The sequence below is a fragment of the Cuculus canorus genome, chromosome 1, assembly GCF_017976375.1.
Source record: "Cuculus canorus isolate bCucCan1 chromosome 1, bCucCan1.pri, whole genome shotgun sequence".
NCBI lineage: Eukaryota > Metazoa > Chordata > Aves > Cuculiformes > Cuculidae > Cuculus > Cuculus canorus.
The window spans coordinates 53,660,444-53,678,320 of record NC_071401.1 but is presented as its reverse complement, the minus strand read 5'-3'; the positions used below and the strand labels follow the sequence as shown (position 1 = coordinate 53,678,320).

The 17,877-nt window shown below is 37.7% G+C and overlaps 1 protein-coding gene across 3 annotated transcripts in view; it reads left to right on the top strand.

The window, feature by feature from the left end:
* Window positions 1–17,877, top strand: part of GPC6 (glypican 6) — a 757,324-nt gene that overhangs the window by 220,986 nt on the left and 518,461 nt on the right. For all 3 annotated transcript variants that reach the window (XM_054070846.1, XM_054070836.1, XM_054070856.1), the window contains exon 2: window positions 9,686–9,844. In XM_054070846.1, the coding sequence (XP_053926821.1) occupies window positions 9,686–9,844 (159 nt within the window). The remainder of the gene's footprint in view (window positions 1–9,685; window positions 9,845–17,877) is intronic.

The following is a 17,877-nucleotide window of genomic DNA, read 5'->3' as shown; positions in this document are numbered from 1 at the left end:
TCCACGGGGAATGAGAAATCTTTAGATTTAGACCTCCAGAAATAATTGTAAGACCTGGAAGCATTATACCTGCATCTGCAATGCAGGCTCACATTTTATTTTAAAAACTATTTTATGAGTTTTAGAGCTGGGTTTTTACGGTTTTTGGGGTAAGGTGGGCAAAATTATTTGAGGTTTGTACTGATACGCCCAGAGATTCCTTTAAATTTCTACCTCTCAAATCACCAATGTAATTCATCTTACTGTGGCTGCATGCATACAGCAGAGGCCAAGGAATGCCTTATTTTGTGCACATTCTGAGAAGAAACAGAGATAAATGTATTCACGAGGCTTCCTCCATCTGCTATAGATCTGCGTAGAGTTTTCTCCATGAGACGAGTACTCTCTTTGAGTGATATCTCTCCATATTATGTCAGTTGAAGCGCACAGAGTAAATGGGAACTAAATAGAGTTTTGTCATCTTTGTAGGTAATAGCTGTTTAGCCATAATGAAGAAGTATTACCAAACACCTTCAAAGCAAATACAGTGTCTATCAGACCCAGAATATAATGTTCTTTCAGAAAATAAACAAAGAAAAAGGTTGGTTGTTGTTTTGGTTTTCTTTATTCCCAAACTCTGGGTAATGAAGATAATCACAAGTTAATCAGAGGTCAAGCAGCTGGTAAAAGGTTGTGGTTGTACTGGACAAATGTGCCCAAAAAGCATGTTTATAAGGTAACAGTAATTCTGTTATGGACCGATAGAACCTTTCTAGTTTATTGCTGCATCCTTCTATATTTAAGTAAGTGCTTTGAGTAAGTCTGTAAAAGTGCACAGTAGCCTTTTATTTTTGCAGTCAAAAATGTCCATTCAAAAAATAACTGTTACATAATAGAAGATTTAAGGCATAGATAGGGATTTCCTTGTAAGCTGACCTTTAGTCATAAAGGTCAAACCTTTGGCATAAAAACACTGGAAGGGTAAGAAACTTTGTTATGTTCAGTTATTGATTTTTAAGAGACTGACCCTTGCCAAGTATCACATGCCATAGAGGGCATTGTCAATAGTACAGTTATATAAGAGCTAAAAAAAATTGTTCATTCTTTTTATGTCTTAACATCATCATCATAGTCTAAAGCAAAACCAAAACCCAACTGTGTAAGACTAACATTAGATTCAGATCTCAAGGACTATTGGGAATAGTGGAAATCAGCAATCGTTGCAGCTGAGCTACTATCCTCTAAAAAGCTTTCATTTTCCTGTTGGCAGCAATTACTATGGCTGGCTCATATTATAGTTGGCTGGCATAGTTTCTGTTAATTAGAGTGAGCTAAAAGTTTTCAGAGCAAACAATATTCTGTTAGAAAATATTGACTTAAATAAATCCATGATATTGTAAGCAGATTATTTTTAGACTGCCGGACTGCCTACACTCACAAGCTTGCAGCATCAGTAGTGCAGGGCGCACCTACCCTGTGTCCTCCTTCAGACCAGGAGACCCCTTAAGTCAAGGATGATGTCATGCTTGCTCTGCATGGCTTCTTTAATCCAGAGTCCTTTCACCCTGAAGGACTCCGCTCTAACTGATTGTTAGAGTCATAGAAACATTTTGGTTGGAAAAGACCCTTAAGATTATCAAGACCAACTGTTAACCTAACACTGCCAGTTCCACCACTAAGCCGTGTCTCTAAACACCACATATACATGCCTTTTAAATACATTCCAGGATGGCGACTCAACTACTTCCCTGGGCAGCCTGTTTCAGTGCTTGATAATCCTTTCTGTGAAGACATTTTTCCTAATATCCAATCTAAATCTTCCCTGCAGCACCTTGAGGCCGTTTCCTCTGGTCCTTTCATTCATTACTTGGGAGAAAGGTAAACTATCTCAAGGACTAGTTTTGGAAGTACAGCATTTCCAGTTAGCCCCAGGCGACTACCTCTGCTCTGTCCCATTATGACTGTATTCTGTGGGTTCACAAACTAAGTAGCGCAGTCCTATCTCTGATATATCCTGTACTGCAATCACATCCTTGGATTTCAGCTTTATGTGACAAATGTTGATTAAAGTCTTTATAAATGCATGACTGTTTACAATTTCATCCTGTTACCTTAATAATAAAATTGTTCTGAGAGCAGCTGAAATGCAAAACCTGCTTGTACAGTGTTTTATGGTCATGGTAAAGCAATGTGCTGCTTGTATTCTCCTTCTCACTATAGTGCTATATAAGATATTTCTGCTATTATAGTAAGGGACATAATAAACAGCAAAAATCAGTTGTGGGGGAGGGGAAGTTGGCTGCTGTTCCCAGATGGAAACATGCTTTGAAATCAGAAAATTGCAGCCCTGTAGCCAGCAAGATGATGAAGCTGTACAGCCTTACCGTTTGCTTTTCACAAGGCACTGAGCACGACACCAGTAATACCCCCCCCCCAAGAGGTAACTAAAGATTCTTCTCACAAACTATGCTATCAAAAAACAATTGTCTGAGTGTGTATGCTTGGAAAATAAAATGAACCTGAGTGCTGGAGTAGTTTAGTTAGGAAGACTCTAGGGACTTCAGCGCTTTCTTTAGCATCTGTATAGTCCTAGTCTGAACAGGTTTTCCTCGGCCTCCACTTCGTAACTTATTACTGAAGCCTTCCCAAGGACAACAGGGTCAGGGCTTCTTCTAAATGAATGTTCCCTGTGGGACTCATAATGAAGAGACTGTTAACTAATTATCAGTCTGTTTGGAAGGCATTCATTTTTTAATTGACCTCAAGGCACTCAAAGAATAAAAGGAATCTGAGCAAAGATTATTTGGGTCTAAGGCAAACAAATGAGTCATTTTTTTCATGGAATAGTTGCACAGATTTATTGGAGTCCACTGGACATACCGTTTTTTCAACTGCAAAATTCCATTGGTTAAAATCAGGAGAATTGCGTCTGATGACATGATCTGTATGTTACAGACAGCTTTTCCTCCATTTCTACAGCCCATCATCACTTGTCAGGCCAATATTACAGTGGAATTAGTTTAAATCATTATCTGTTTCCTTTTAGTTTAGAGTAGGAAAGTTCAATTCTGAAACTTGAATGTCAGGTGCAATTTTAGAGAGGCTGCTTGCAGGGCTATTTTACCCCACAGAGAAGATAATTAAAAAGTCAGAAGGAGCCTTAGGACTTTGCAGTTAGGGAACAGGTTTTGTCAAACAAAATGATATTTTAATTTTCACCATTTGAATATTGGCTGAAATGATGATACAAGTTGCTAATTTAGTTTTAACTGCTAAATAATTTAATGCAGAAATTATGATACTGCTGTTTGGATTTTTTTTTTTTTTAAAGTTAAAGATGATTGTGAGTCAAATTCTTCTACAGCACTGGTGGGGTTTTTTTTTGCATGTATGAGTGACAGAAGGGTAAAAGTGTGTTGGAAGAGAATAATTTTCTATAATGGAAAATTAATGTGTGATCATGAAGAGTTCTCCCATGCTCCTGAATTCACTCGTAGAGCATTTAAATTGAAAACTAAAAAAAGTAGATGTTCAGAGACATCATTGCTGATATAGCAAAAAAAAAAAAAAATCTGAACGTTGAAAGAGTGGGCAAGGATCAAAGCTGAATGAGCTTTGGTTTTTTTTTAACTGTATTAATCATATTTTTAAAATAATTTAAAATATTATTTCAAAATAATTTTAAAATATACAGAAAATGAGGTGGAAAATGATAATTTAGGAATAAAAGTCCAGCTGTTCCCGTCCTTTATAATTCTGAGAGGTAGGAATTGTAGATCCATAGAACAGCACAGGTTGAAAGTCACCTCAAGAGGTAATCTGGTCAAAGGCATTGTAGGAAAGGGAGCCTAGATGGGATTAATTAGGGCCCTGTCCAATCATATTTTTAGAACCTCCAGAAATGGAGGCTCCACCACATCACTGTGAAAGTTGTTTCAGTGAACATAACTGGAATACCGTCATGAGATCCCTCTGAGTCTTCTCATCTCCATGGAGAAAAGACATAACTCCTTCAGTCTTTCCTCACAGGGCAGGTTCTCCAACCCTTTGATCATCTTTGTAACCCGACTTTGGACTACATCCAGTCTATCTTCCTTGGACACAGTACACCAGGTACAGCTTGACAATCTCTGAGTAGGGTGGGATAGTCATGTCTATCTCTGCTAGCAATGCAGGTGTGAATGCAGCCCAGTATCTGGCTTGCCTCGCTTGCTGCAGCAGTGCACTGCTAACTCGTGTTCAGCTTGTTGTCTATCAGGAGCCCCAGCTCCCTTTCATCAAGGCTGCTCCCCAAGCATGCAGACCCCTATGCAGTGCTATAGACTAGGAGAAGTGTGTCTAGAAAGCTGCGTAGAGGAGAAGGACCTGAGGGTGTTGGTAGAGGAGAAGGACCTGAGGGTGACAGCCATCTGAACATGAGCCAGCAGTGTGCCCAGTTGGCCAAGAAGGCCAATGGCATCTTGGCTTGTATCAGAAATGGTGTGACCAGCAGGTCCAGGGAGGTTATTCTCCCTCTGTACTTGTCACTGGTGAGAACGCACCTTGAATATTGTGTTCAGTTCTGGGCCCCTCACCACAAGAAGGATGTTGAGGCTCTGGAGTGTGTCCAGAGAAGAGCAACGAAGCTGGTGAGGGGCCTGGAGAGCAAGTCTTATGAGGAGCAGCTGAGAGACCTGGGGTTGTTTAGCCTGGAGAAGAGGAGGGTGAGGGGAGACCTTATTGCTCTCTACAGCTACCTGAAAGGAGGTTGTGGAGGGGAGGGATTTGGCCTCTTCTCCCAAGTGACAGGGGCAGGACAAGAGAGAATGGCCTCAAGTTCCTGCAGGGGAGGTTCAGGCTGGACATCAGGAAAATTTTTCACGGAAAGGGTCTCTGGGCACTGGAACAGGCTGCCCAGGGAGGTGGTTGAGTCACCTTCCCTGGAGGTGTTTAAGGGATGGGTGGATGAGGTGCTGAGGGGCATGTTTTAGGGATTGTTAGGAATGGTTGGATTCGTCCAACCTGGTGATTCTATGATTCTATGGTTCTATGACCCTGGCTTTTACTGAGAGTTTTGGTTATTCTGTCCCACATGCGGGACTTCACATCTGTCTTTCTTAAACTTCATATTGTTAATAAATTACCCTACCTTCTCACAAAGGGCTTAATGAAAGCAGGTCTGAAGCAGATCTATAAAGACAGATATGTCTAATTTTAACAAACAGGGTTAATGAGGAAGCGAAATCACATTAATCTGCAGGATGAAGGATGCAGAGCAATGTTCTCTTCCTTTAGGTTCTGTTGATGCATAGAGGGTGACCAAGTTTGAAAGCACATGTTGAATTTACCTTATTTATTTATAAACATTTATACATTGTTGGATTTATGAAGGAGTGTGGTAACTATATGTTTCTATTCTTACTAGTCATGCAGTTAGTCTTACCATTCTGCCAACACAACACTATCAGTCTTTTTAATTTATCATTAGGATAGAAACTATAAAATACTGACTGCAACAGAAACAGTTATTTCTGAAATTATTAGATTTGCAACATGACCCATAACAAAATTCTGGCTGATGCAAAATATTTTATGTGATGGTGCTCAGGAAATCTGGCAGTCAAATTGTTAAGGGTAATGTTATATTCCATAGCGTTTACTGCTCCTTCAGATTGTATCTTCTGCCAGTAGTTACCATGTTCAAATCAGTTCTGGCATTTTGATACACAATAGAAGCCTTTATTCAGCTTGAGAGTTGTAAGTAGCAATTTTTTAGACTTTTGTGAGTTTTGTAGCATGTTATGGGGACACCAAACTGCTATATATCTGAATATAAAACAAACACTTTATAAACTATTTTATCACACTTCAAAGCAACATTCTAGCAGGATTGCCAAATTCAGCTGCAAAACTTGCCAATATGGATCATGTGAAGGCAGGTGTGAGTTTACAGCTGTAATAAAACTGAAATTGAATACTGCTAGCTGAATTTGCAGTAGGCAATTGATTTGGTTTATGTAACATAAGTCACATGAGGAGAGAGATGTAGGTCAGCATCTTCAGACAGAAGTGGTGGTTAGAAGAGTTGAAGTAGGTCGTGGGGAACTGCTGAGATAATACTAGTTTGGTCTGGCAAAATGCTGGTTCAGTGTAACTGTGTTCGGTCAAACTGAGGAAACACCATTTTCAACGAGGAAACACTAGTCAGTGATACCCAATGCCACTTGTACCTTAAGAATATTTGCTAAAATTGACATAAGAACATAAACCATATGAAGTTTCCCAGGGCAAGAATTGGTAGATTAGCTTCGTGCACATTTTCAGCCTGCAACATACTTAAGGTGTGTAAATGCACAAATTAGTGATTAAATTCCTTTTAGAGTAATAGAACAAGATATTACAAAATACAAGTGGTAAATGAACCTGTTCAGGGAAACAGAGGAAGTACAATCATATAGCTGGCACTTATTTCCAATCCAAGCAGTCACTTACATCAGATATTTGCACAGAAGAATTGAAAAAAAAAAATCCAAAATAAATCACATATCCTTAACTGAAAAGAAAAAAAAAAAAAAAAGAAGTGATCAACAATCTACTTGTATTTTGAGAAAATCATGTCTGTTTTATTTTGTTCAAGGAGAGAACTGATGACCTGGTAGCACTAACATGAGTTGAAGGTGGCAGTTGAATAAGAATAAGCACAAAATGGTCATCACTGCTTTTAAAAAAGAATCTGAGATACAGAAACTGTTAGCGAGTTTCCATTCACCATTTCCAGGAAAGGGTCTAAGTTTTCGTTGTGACCCTGCAGCCAGTCATGGTCAGTACAAACGTGCTAGGGCTTATGAGACACATTTTCAAAAGAATTAATCTTTGCAAATGCAGGAATGCAAAATGCTTTTGGTTTATCTCTAATCTAATCTGAGCCTCTAGTACAGGAGACAGGAGAAGGAAAAAAAAAACAACTTTAAGCAGAATAAGATTAGTATAATATTTACATTATTATTTCTTTCTGCCAAAATGCAGGGAGTATATGACAGAAGAGGAAAAAAAAAACCCAAACAAACTAGAAGTGTTGGTTTAAAAAAGTTGATTATGGTTTAGCAAAGTTTTTTGATGAAGGCAGGTGGTTGGTATAGATGATTTAGGAAGACAGATCGCAAGGAGAGGAAAGCAATGAGGCGGTGTAGAAGTTGTGAGAGCGATTTTCATATTTCAGCAGTCAAAAGCCTCATGAATCAATGAAGATGCAGTGAATTAAAAAGAAGAAACGTAATGAAAATGCATGTATAAAAATAAGTGCAATAGGAATCTGAATGAGTTTGTAGCAGCCAAGCTGGGAAGTCATTTTTAGTAGTATAAAGTGTGACCATAAATAAATAAGCATGAGAAAAATTAATACTGCTACAAAAATGATTGCTCTACTGAGTTCAATATGCTTTAATTTGTCATAATACTCAGCATAACATAATGTCTTAAAAATCTAGACCCATGGCTGTTACTCGCTAAGCACAGTGACTTGATTAGCATTAGTTCAGCTGATGGTCTGGCAATTCTAAAGAACAGAGCCAGACATAAAAGAAAAGTCTTAACATGAATGGAGAACTGAATTTGTTTAAAAAAAAAAAAAAAAAGACTGCTACAGCACTAGAGAACATTATCATTATAGAAAGCATAAACTACCACTGTGGCTGGAACTGGGATAGTAGGTTTAGACAATGCTTTTCAATGAGCAAAAATCCTAGATTTATTGAGCAAGAGGGTTACAGACGTTATGGATTGGGTATATTTTTTTTTATTTAATCAATCACATGGCACTTTTTCTAATAACACACTATTTCAGCTTTCTCTGTCTTTCTGAGACTAGTAAAAACTCAGAACACAAATGTTACTAGAATTTCTTATTTTGTCTTATCGTGATACCTCCACAGTCACGTTACTTATTGAATAGCTTCAGATTAATGTGACAGCGACGTAATGGATAAAGCAACCATTATTTTGTGATTATCATTTATGTTTGACAGCAGTTGGCTTACCAGTCCCTGTATGTGTTGTTTATGGCTTAGATGCGTGATTTTGAGAATGAAGAGGAATTATTGTGTTGGGACGGTGTAGTCAACATGGGAAATAATCCGCACAATATTTTGATTGTCATGGGGTATCTCTTTTTCCAGGTTTATACAGTGGTTTTTTTATCATGGTGCTTTTTGTCATGACTGGGATTTGTGGCTAATACTGCCAAACAGTAACTGATAATAATGAAATGGTCCTTCCTGAAGATGTATAGCTGTGAGCTTTTAAAAAGTCTTGAGGCTGCTAAAAGACAGGTCACAGCATTATAGTTCACGTATTATGAACTCTTGCAGATAAAAACAAATTAAGTGATGGGTCAGGACTGAAGAATGACTAAATTTCTAATTAAAAGACTGCATTCAAAAACTTCAAACGAAAACTGGAACAGGGTGAAGGCAGTGTTTATTCTAAGCATGTGCAAACCTCTTTTTGATGCTGTTTTCAAAATGATGCAGCAGCTAAATATATGATACCCCCGGGAAGCATAAACCTTAGGGTCTGATTCTCCCCTCTACATAATAAGAATGGTGAAAAGTAGCCTTAAAGTAGGTATAAATTGCATTTAAATCTTCTTTATGGTTCAGTAGTGGTAGAAAGGAGCCTCGATATAAATGAGAATCAGGTCCCCAGTATTTATTTAACCCCTGGGCTTTGTATATCATTTTATTTGCACCTTTAAGAGATTTGCAGAGGGATTTTTAATCACGGTTCGGTGTACGGAAAGCTAAATGTTTTCATTGCCTTACAAGTAACGTTAATCATAGAGGCAGATCATTCTTTTTATTTCTCAAGAGGGAATGGTAGAATTTTCTGCCTTTGTACAAACTGAGCTAAATGTTTCTGACACCCATGGTATAGTGTCAATTGAAAATTCACATTTCATGTAATAACAGACCATTTTAATTTCATGAGCTAAAGAATTGGTTTCCACTTGCAAATTGTACCAAAGCAATATTGTCAGAAGAACTGCCACAGTACTTCAAGAGATAAATCTGTTGAATTAAGTAGGAGGTTTTCATTACCTTTTACATTACGTTTCCATATAATTTAAGCATTAATTAAACTCTCCATTGCTTTCTCCTATTCAACAAAACATTTGCACAGTCTGACAAGAGATGCTAGCCAAGAAAACATGAGGCACCCAAATATAGTCATTAAAATAAACTTACCCAAGTAGAAGGGAAGAAAGAGTAGAAGAGGAGACTGTTTTGGTGTGTTTGGACAAGTGGACCTGGACAAAAATACATAGCTTCTGATTTTAAGGTTTTGACAGCAAGACAGCTCTGATGACTTGTAACAGGTCATCTCAGTAGGTATTTCTCCAGGCATTTCGAATACAAACTGAAAGTAATTGAATTTTGAAGTATATATCTCTTTATGAGGAAGGCTTTTTCAGCATGATGAATCACTTCTGGCATGAGACGATTTTGCCTTCTGAAGCATCAAAACAACTCTGCAAAATGTGCCTCCTCTCCTTTATGAGGAATACCCAACTATGGGCATTCAAAGTGGCCCAAATCAAGTGGTCAAACCTTAAAGAGCTCTTTGGGTAGCCCACATTCCTTATCTGAAAAGACATCAAGTATATTTGGTTCTGACCCATTTCTATCTGCATTCAAATGTTTCTAATTCCTTTTTTTTCTTGTGATTCCAGGGGAACATTTGAGAATCTGCCCTCAGGAATATACATGTTGTACCTCAGAAATGGAGGACAAGTTAAGCCAACAGAGCAAACTGGAGTTTGAAAACTTGGTGGAAGAGACAAGTCACTTTGTACGCACCACTTTTGTGTCCCGGCACAAGAAGTTTGACGGTAGGCTGGTTATAATTTACTTATTATCAAGGTTATGGGATTTAAAAGTCAGTTATCCAGAATGAATTCCAATGTTCTTTTCTTTACAATTAGATATCATATTTGCAGTTGTCGGTTTGGCTAACATAAGGGTTAACTTGCAGCTGGTACGCTTATCAGCCTTGTGAGTATTGTCTTTAATTACAATAACATCAAGAATCGGACTGTCAAGCGCCTGCAGGCTTGGCTAATGTTGAAATAAGAGATTAGATATGCATAAAGAGGTTTATAGTTTTTGTCTCCTAATTTCAAATGCAAAATTTAGGTTTGCAATTATGTTCACTGTTGCAAGATGAACTGTGGATCTCCCATGATTTTCGTTATTGCAAAGCAGTTTTTTTTGTAGCTTGACTTTTTTTAGCTTTAAGGCTGCAGTTTTTCCCCGCATGATCTTCTTGTGATGTACAGTGTTGCTTAGAGGGCTTCTGGTGGCATCAGTTGCATTTGACAGGATTGTCCTGCAAACCATTTAAGCAGTATTGAACACATCTTTTATACTTAGAATTGGCAAGGGCAGTTTAGGGGGTTTATTTGTTTTTTAATCAGTGCTCCAAGCTCTTCTGGTCCTCAGCCTTTGTAAGATCTTTGCAAGATCAAGGGTTCAGTGTCAGAATTTGCTAAATACTTGTCTTTAATAATCAACATTAAGCAGTTTTTATGGTTGTATCCCTGATTGCAAGTCACAATGTATTGAGCTTTTCTCATGAACTGCAGATTAACAAAGAGCAAGAAAGCTTCAGTATATTCAGCCATGGCTTTTCCTAAATACGAAATCTAATTTTGTGTTCAATGTGTGTCTCTGCACATTTCTGCATATATGTAAGTAGAAAATACACTGGCACTAAGAGGTATAAATCAAAATTGCAACAAAGATTGCAGAGCTGCATCTTTTCATGTAGGTAGAAAGACTGTAAACAGGTGCAGTAAAGCTGGCTAACCCCAGGTAGTGGGGCACATGCACACATGTAAGAGAATGGCGGAAAGTTTATCCGTGAAGTCAGAAGCTTACTTAGAAACTCTAAGGTTGCATTCAGAAAAAAAGAGTGAAGATGTCACTAACTCATTAGGGTAATTCTGTATCATTCTCCTTATCTAATTAAAGATTTTTTTTCCTAATATTGATTATCCCAATATGACACAGAAGGGAAGATAAGTTTTAAAAGGGGAGAAGGGAAATGTATAATATGAGGATGAGGTGGATGGCCATTTCAAAATAATCAATATCTGGAATTTCCCTAATGGATGCATGACGATACAGAGAGTCTTCTTCTGAGAATCTTGCCTAAGAAAGCAAGCTGTGAAATGAGAAGAATTTGAAAAAATCTACTTTGAAACAGTAGATGCGTAATGTTCCTAGCAGAGATTGCAATGACATTCAGCAATGGGATTCACAAACCCTTATGAAAACTAGGAAAAGGAGCAAAAAACATGTCCAGCAGACAAGAAACACACAATATTGAAGAGTTCCAGCAGATATGGATTTTTCTTTTACCTCAAGGCTTTGGGTAGGACTAATCCAAATAAGCAGAACTATAATGATCAGCTGTTTCCTGTTCTGAGCAATAGACAAGTAATCATGCTCCAGTTCTTGGGCCCCCACTGAATACCTCAAAGAAGCTTAAAATATATTATACTCCCAGTGTAGCTGTAATAGTATCATCTTATTATCACTGATTCCCTTGCATAGTCCCATTGCTGAGCAGCTGTTTCACAGAGAAGCTGATTTCTTTTAAGTATTGCTCCATCAGCAGCCAAAACCAGCCCTTCCGGAAGGTTTTGTCATGAATGTTAATGAGGAGACAAATAGCTGTTCAGTGGCATTTTCTCATTAATCCTTTGAGTAACTACAGGAAAATTATAGCAAATAATTTTAATTTAAGCTAAAAAGATCTGAACCTGATAAAAGAGTCACTGTCTTCTCATTCTCCTTAAAAAGAAGTACAGTATTAGTCTTGGTAATGGTGTTAAAAATGAAGGAATGTCTAAGAATACCTGTCATGAACTTGAATGGATATGGATAGCCTTCAGCAGAATGTGTGAGGCACGATGCCATTTAAGGAAAATAACCTGAACAGTGTAAGAATCGATCTGCAGCTGCATTGATCTGTCTTACGGGGTCATCATTGCCCATGCTCCTTTTTATTTTACAGTATAAGAGAACAGGGATCCATACCCATTAGTGCTGCTTATATTCTTTGCAGTCATTACCACCAGCAGCCGTGTAAATTACAGGGCAGGAAAAAGTTTCAAAGATAATCCTCCAAAACAATAGCTGCAAGGATAGTTAGCATCCCAGAAACGCTGTATTCTCTTCTTTTTCTTGCACAATTTATGAAAGAAATTGGTGAAAAATAGTGGGTTTGAATCTTTCCTTGATATTAGAGCGGACAAAAATGTGTTTTGTGAAGCTGATTTCCAACAAACTAAGAACTCTTCATTGAGGTGAACTCTTGTAGCCAGATATAACTATCTCATTAAACTTGGCAAAAAAAAAAAGCATGGAAAGTCAAATAAGGGAGATGCTGGAAACTGGAATACACAGAGGTTCAGTTGTGTGGCCAATGCAAGTCTTCTGCCCTCTGCCCTTCCTTCCTCTCATTCTTGCTCCCCAGCCTGCCAGCCCTGCTTCAGCTTCAGATCACTGCCTGGAGCTTCACTGACCTCAGTGGACTTTGGCAGAGGAGAGGGAGTGCAATAGCATAGGAGCCCAATGGCACACTGGTGCTGTCATGGTCAGAGGGTGAAGAATGAACTTTCAGCAGGATGTTTTTTTCATGCTTTGCTTAATTTGAATGTGAAAGGGCACAATGAAACAGGAAGATTTTGGTTTTGTTTCTTTAACTTTCGGAAGGAGTGAATCAGAAAGGTTTGCCTTTTCCACAGACCTTTTTTGGAGGCAGGAGGCTTCTAAGGAGTGTGGGAAAGTCAGATAGATATAACATAATCTGTGTACTTTATGCAACTACTCATATTATTCTAGTGCTGCCATGTCTGTGACAGAACATAGGCTCCACCATATGAAAGCTGGGATTGCAGATATTTCAGCGTTTAGTTCTGGGTGAGGAGGTGGTGGTGTTTTGTTATGTTTTCTTTGTTTGTGTTACAAGATTTCAGTGTCACTTTGCAATGTGTTTCCCATCAAATGCAAAATCCACTGCAGGACAGGTGGGCTTTTAAAACTCCACAACTATTTGGCTGTAACAATGCTAGCAGGGCCAAAATTTCCATGTAACTACACTACTGTTTTAGCACACTACATAACTTCTGCACTTGCCAAAATACAGACCTTAAGAGCAGCTAGAAACCTTATATAAAAAGGTAACATCTCCTGGCTTGTAGTATGCAACTGTTTGCAAGCCTTCATTGGGCTATGGTGCAAGTTTCTAAACTTTACAGAGACTCTTTGAAAGGAAGGATTGGCTCAGTAGTAAGAACAGTTTCCAGCCAGAGGTGGAAAGTCCTGTAATCTGATTAAGTTCTGTACTGAAAAGCAGCCCTGTGGGGACTGGTGTCTTCTGCACGCTTCCTGCAGCTGGAAATGCACTTCATGCATTTGGATGGTTTGTTCTCTCTGCTGTTCCGCAGTTTCATTTACGAAGGTCAGTGGAGCATGGAGTCTTCTAACCACCTGCATCAGGTTTATGAAGCTGTAAAACAAAGGACAAGTTGCCTCCCTGTGCTGGAACAAGCAGACATGACCCACTCTCAAATTAATCTTATTAGAAATCATGTTGTCCAAGAATAGCTGAATCTAAACAGACTTTGAGATGGCAGGTATTCACTGTTTCTCTGCACAACAAAAAGCAAAATTTGCTTTGCTGAAGATTAGATGTCCACAGTATAGGGTACTTCTGAAGGTACCCTCAGCAGTCAATGGGGAATGATAGGTGCAAGTCATTACGGTCTAAAGTTTATACCTCAACTAGTTCAGGAAAATTCTCTTCCTTAAGTGCTTATTTCTTTGTGTGGCATAGAGAGGGCATTTATTTCAGACAGAGTTGCCTATACTGTGGGCTTACCCATTTATTCAGACAAATTCCACCCCAAGGAACGTAAAATAGGAATGAAACATTGATAGCCCTCTTGAGATTCTCATTGTACTTTATCTGCCTCTTTTACAAAAGTCATCTTCTGCTTTTTTCTTTAGTAATTTTTTGGGAAAAAGACATTAAGAATATTGAAGCAAGTAAGCACTATGGTGGTCAGTAGTTATCTTATGCTGTTAAAAAATTGCTGTCCTGCTGAATTGAAATGATGTTTAATCTTTGCTGAAGCTCTGAATAGTATATTTTTTTTAGTATTTCATGAAGGATTTTTTTTCTGAATTTGATGTCCAAGCTTTAAAAATACTAAACCATAAGTAAAATTACTGATTTACAAATACTAAAAATCCTGCGACTGAAGATGCTTCATACGCATATGGACAAGAATAGGATTAATAAGGGAGACAGCCTCAAGTGCATAATGCTGATGAAAGAAGTCAGTCTTCTGAGAACCAGCTGTCAGAGGCTCTTTTACTCATACCTGATTTTTACTCTGATGGTAGGTGCTAACTTGGCACACAGCAAGGACAAAACCATGTTGTAAGAGTAAAAAAAATCAAAACTGTATATAAAACCATGATCATATAAAACCAATACTCATATTTAGTGTCAATACACTGGACAGTAGGAACTATAGCCTTATAATTTCTCATTTGTTGTTCTCAGTCCTCATGAAATGCAGAAATACTGCTTTTTTAGATTAGCTGTTGACTATATTGCACAGACTTTATTGTCTTTTTGCTGCCACTCTTTTCTTAATTCTTTTGCCTGTGTGTTGAAACAACTGGAAAATTAAAAGGCACTGTAAAATATAATATCATGAAAAGGATCCTGGAATATTTGAAAAAATATTTAGTAGATCTCTGTCCCCATATTTCTGCTAACTAAAAGACTTTTTAGAGTTTATTTTAAATGAAATTAAAATTTCTTTTTTTACTACGGTCCTGTAGCTCACTGTAAAATAGGAAACGGCCCTTTTTCTCTGAGAAGTGGCATAAGAACATCGCATTTAGCAGTAAGATAGGTCCTTTAGGGAAAGAAGACAACTATATGCATATGTGTCATAAAAATACTTCTAGAGATATTTTAAAACTAGACAGATCAAGGTCCACTTGTGCTATACTTAGTGGTAACTATGAAAATTCCATATGTAAATTACAGCTCTGAGATCTTCAGGAAGAAGATGGGAAAGATGTGGCACTGCAGTATTGCTTCTGAATTCTTCCCTGCTTGCTATACGTTAGCTCTCATGCCTTACTCATAGCTGAGAGATAAAAATAAACATATGCTGCCTGCTCTCCCCTAGTGCAATCTAGCTGCTTGTCTGTGTAGGTGCTGGTAGAAAGGAGTAGCAGTCAGTCTCCGTGTGGACAGCCCCACTTGGTGCTGATGAGGGCTGACAAATGCCGTGTAGGCAAGCTGGTTAGCATAACACCATGCTTGCAGCACAACCGTTGTTAGATGTGACACCACCGTAACAAGAACAGTCGCTATTGCAGAATGCTACAGACAAAGCAAAAGCAGATAACCTAGACATAAATTCTACTAGATTATCCATACTGCAGTATTTCTTGCTTGTTTGTACTGTGCATGAACATTCAGGTATCATTTTCGAAATCTTGAAACTTAAAAAAAAAAAGCATAGCTCAATAGATATAGGCACCTAAATTGTTGAAATGTTCCAACTTTCCCAAATATATTGAAACACTAAATTTCACTGATTCTTCATAAAACTTTTTAATGGATTCATTTTCTGACATTATTGATACGATTCCCACTATTTCACTTCTTGGGATATTTAGATAAATTGGGATTTTTTATTTTCAACCTTCCCTTCTTTTCCAAGTTATATTGAAATGGTTTTGCTCTTTATTTTACATGCTTCACATGCTCACTTTACTCTGGGGTATATAGAGATTCATTTACAAGCTTTATCAGAAATAAACTCTTTCATTTTCTTCTAGTTGTAACCTGTGTGCTTTATGCATTCAGAATAATATATCACTGAAACATCAGCTGAATGTTTCAACAACATGCAGGTCAGTTACCTATAATTAACAGCAGGGATATTGTAAGAGCAATACATAAAGCAGGAGATTACCGGGGAAAGAGAAAGAGAGAGGAAACTAGGACTAAAAATTCTGTACAGTGAGATATCTATTATGACTATAATAACGTAAAGGACAGTATATACCTTACAGGACAGTCTTAGACGGGTAACTTGATGCAGCTTTTGTGGAAGATAGTCTTCATATTAATGGAGAGACAAGTGGTGGACAGCATTGCTACTTGAAGTATGTTTTGAAGCTATACCAAGAATTTTAATCAAATGAACAACAAATCTTAAGGGATGAAATATATCTTCTTTAATATATTGTAGGTTATTAATTTACTATCCTTGAATGAAGTTATTTGCTGTGAATTGGTACTTTTTTTGTCTTATCGTGGGAGCACTTAGGAGCTGTTTGCTATTTCTGGCTTAGAAAATTCATCAATGTGCAGCTAAAAGGCTGTCCTTGTTCTGAAAGAGCTACATTCATAGGGAAAACATTAGGCATATGCAAAGCAGGAGGGAGGTGAAAACAGCTTATTTCATTAATACAGGACATTTTTAGACCCATGAAATTTCAGCAAGATTATGGCCTAAAAAAAAGGCAACAGGAGCTAGTTGTTGAGTACTAACTTCAGTGAGTTTGTACAATGTATGTGATTTAATTTTCACTCTGATAAGAGCAACGTGACTACACAGGTACTAAAACTGTGCTGAGGAAATAAATTCTGTTTTATCTGTTTTTTCCTTCTTCTCACATTGAAGCATTTTCATAGGGGTATGTGGCTTAAGGAAGGCTTCAGCTCAAGTGGAATCAAAGTTTGGTAGCACCATGGAGTAATCGCTGGAAGACAAGGTGATCCCTGCTTGATGTGAATTGTTTTTTGGAACATATAAAATCTCTAGAGGGGAAAAATATGACAAGCTTGCATGTGAAAGAAAAATCTAACTTTTGCATTTAAAAATGAGGAAACAAACTATTATAATTTTTTTTTTGCGATAGTATATTTTATGGCACAGTGAAATTCTGTGAATTTGTGAAAAGCATCAGCACCACGTTTTTAATTTTTTCAAGTTTCTGATGTTAACACTTTGATCAGCTTTACAAGCTAATCACAAACTCTCCCAGGAAAGTAGTGGGTTTTTGGTGTCTACTGATGTATACATCTCCATAAATTTCCTTGTACCCCTGCAAGTAAATAACATTAATTTAAGCTCTCATTAAATAACTTGCAGAGGGAACCTGTATCACTTTCTCTGTCTGGTGCCTAATGAAATTTCAGTACTGGCCATGAGCTGAAGATCCTTCTAGGCTATGAGGAGTGGATTCTAGAGTCTCAGACATCTCAGGTTCATTTTTGGGTTTTATGCAGATCCAGCTAACTGGGATCTGTCGCCTAGTGAAAAGAGCTACAGCTAGTGGAGAGATGGAGCTGTGAAATTAGTTCTGTTTTCAGTCTGATACTCAGGAGCCACGTTTTTCCTATAGGAGTCTATCTTTGATATTCAGCTTCCTAGTCTGATGGCAAAACATACATGACCTAATATTTTAAAAGGCCACCGTGCACTTGTAAGCATGTTGATATTCAGCTTTTAGAAGTTTTGATTTATTTATTCACATATTGGATTTTAAGTCTAAATAAAGGCATACAGGCTTGACCATTCTTATCTAATTGTATATCAATAGAAGAGGAGATTCATTTTGTTTGTTTCTGTTAGCTGGAGATGTGAACCAGTGAAAATTCCATGTTAAGGTTCATTACATTCCTGCATGCTACTTAGTCCAGTTTTCCACACTAACCACAATCTGATCATTCTTGGAGATTACTTTCTGGACTACTCTTCTAGCAATGCAATCAATGTGAATGGTAACATTTCAGACAGAGACAAAATGCTACTAA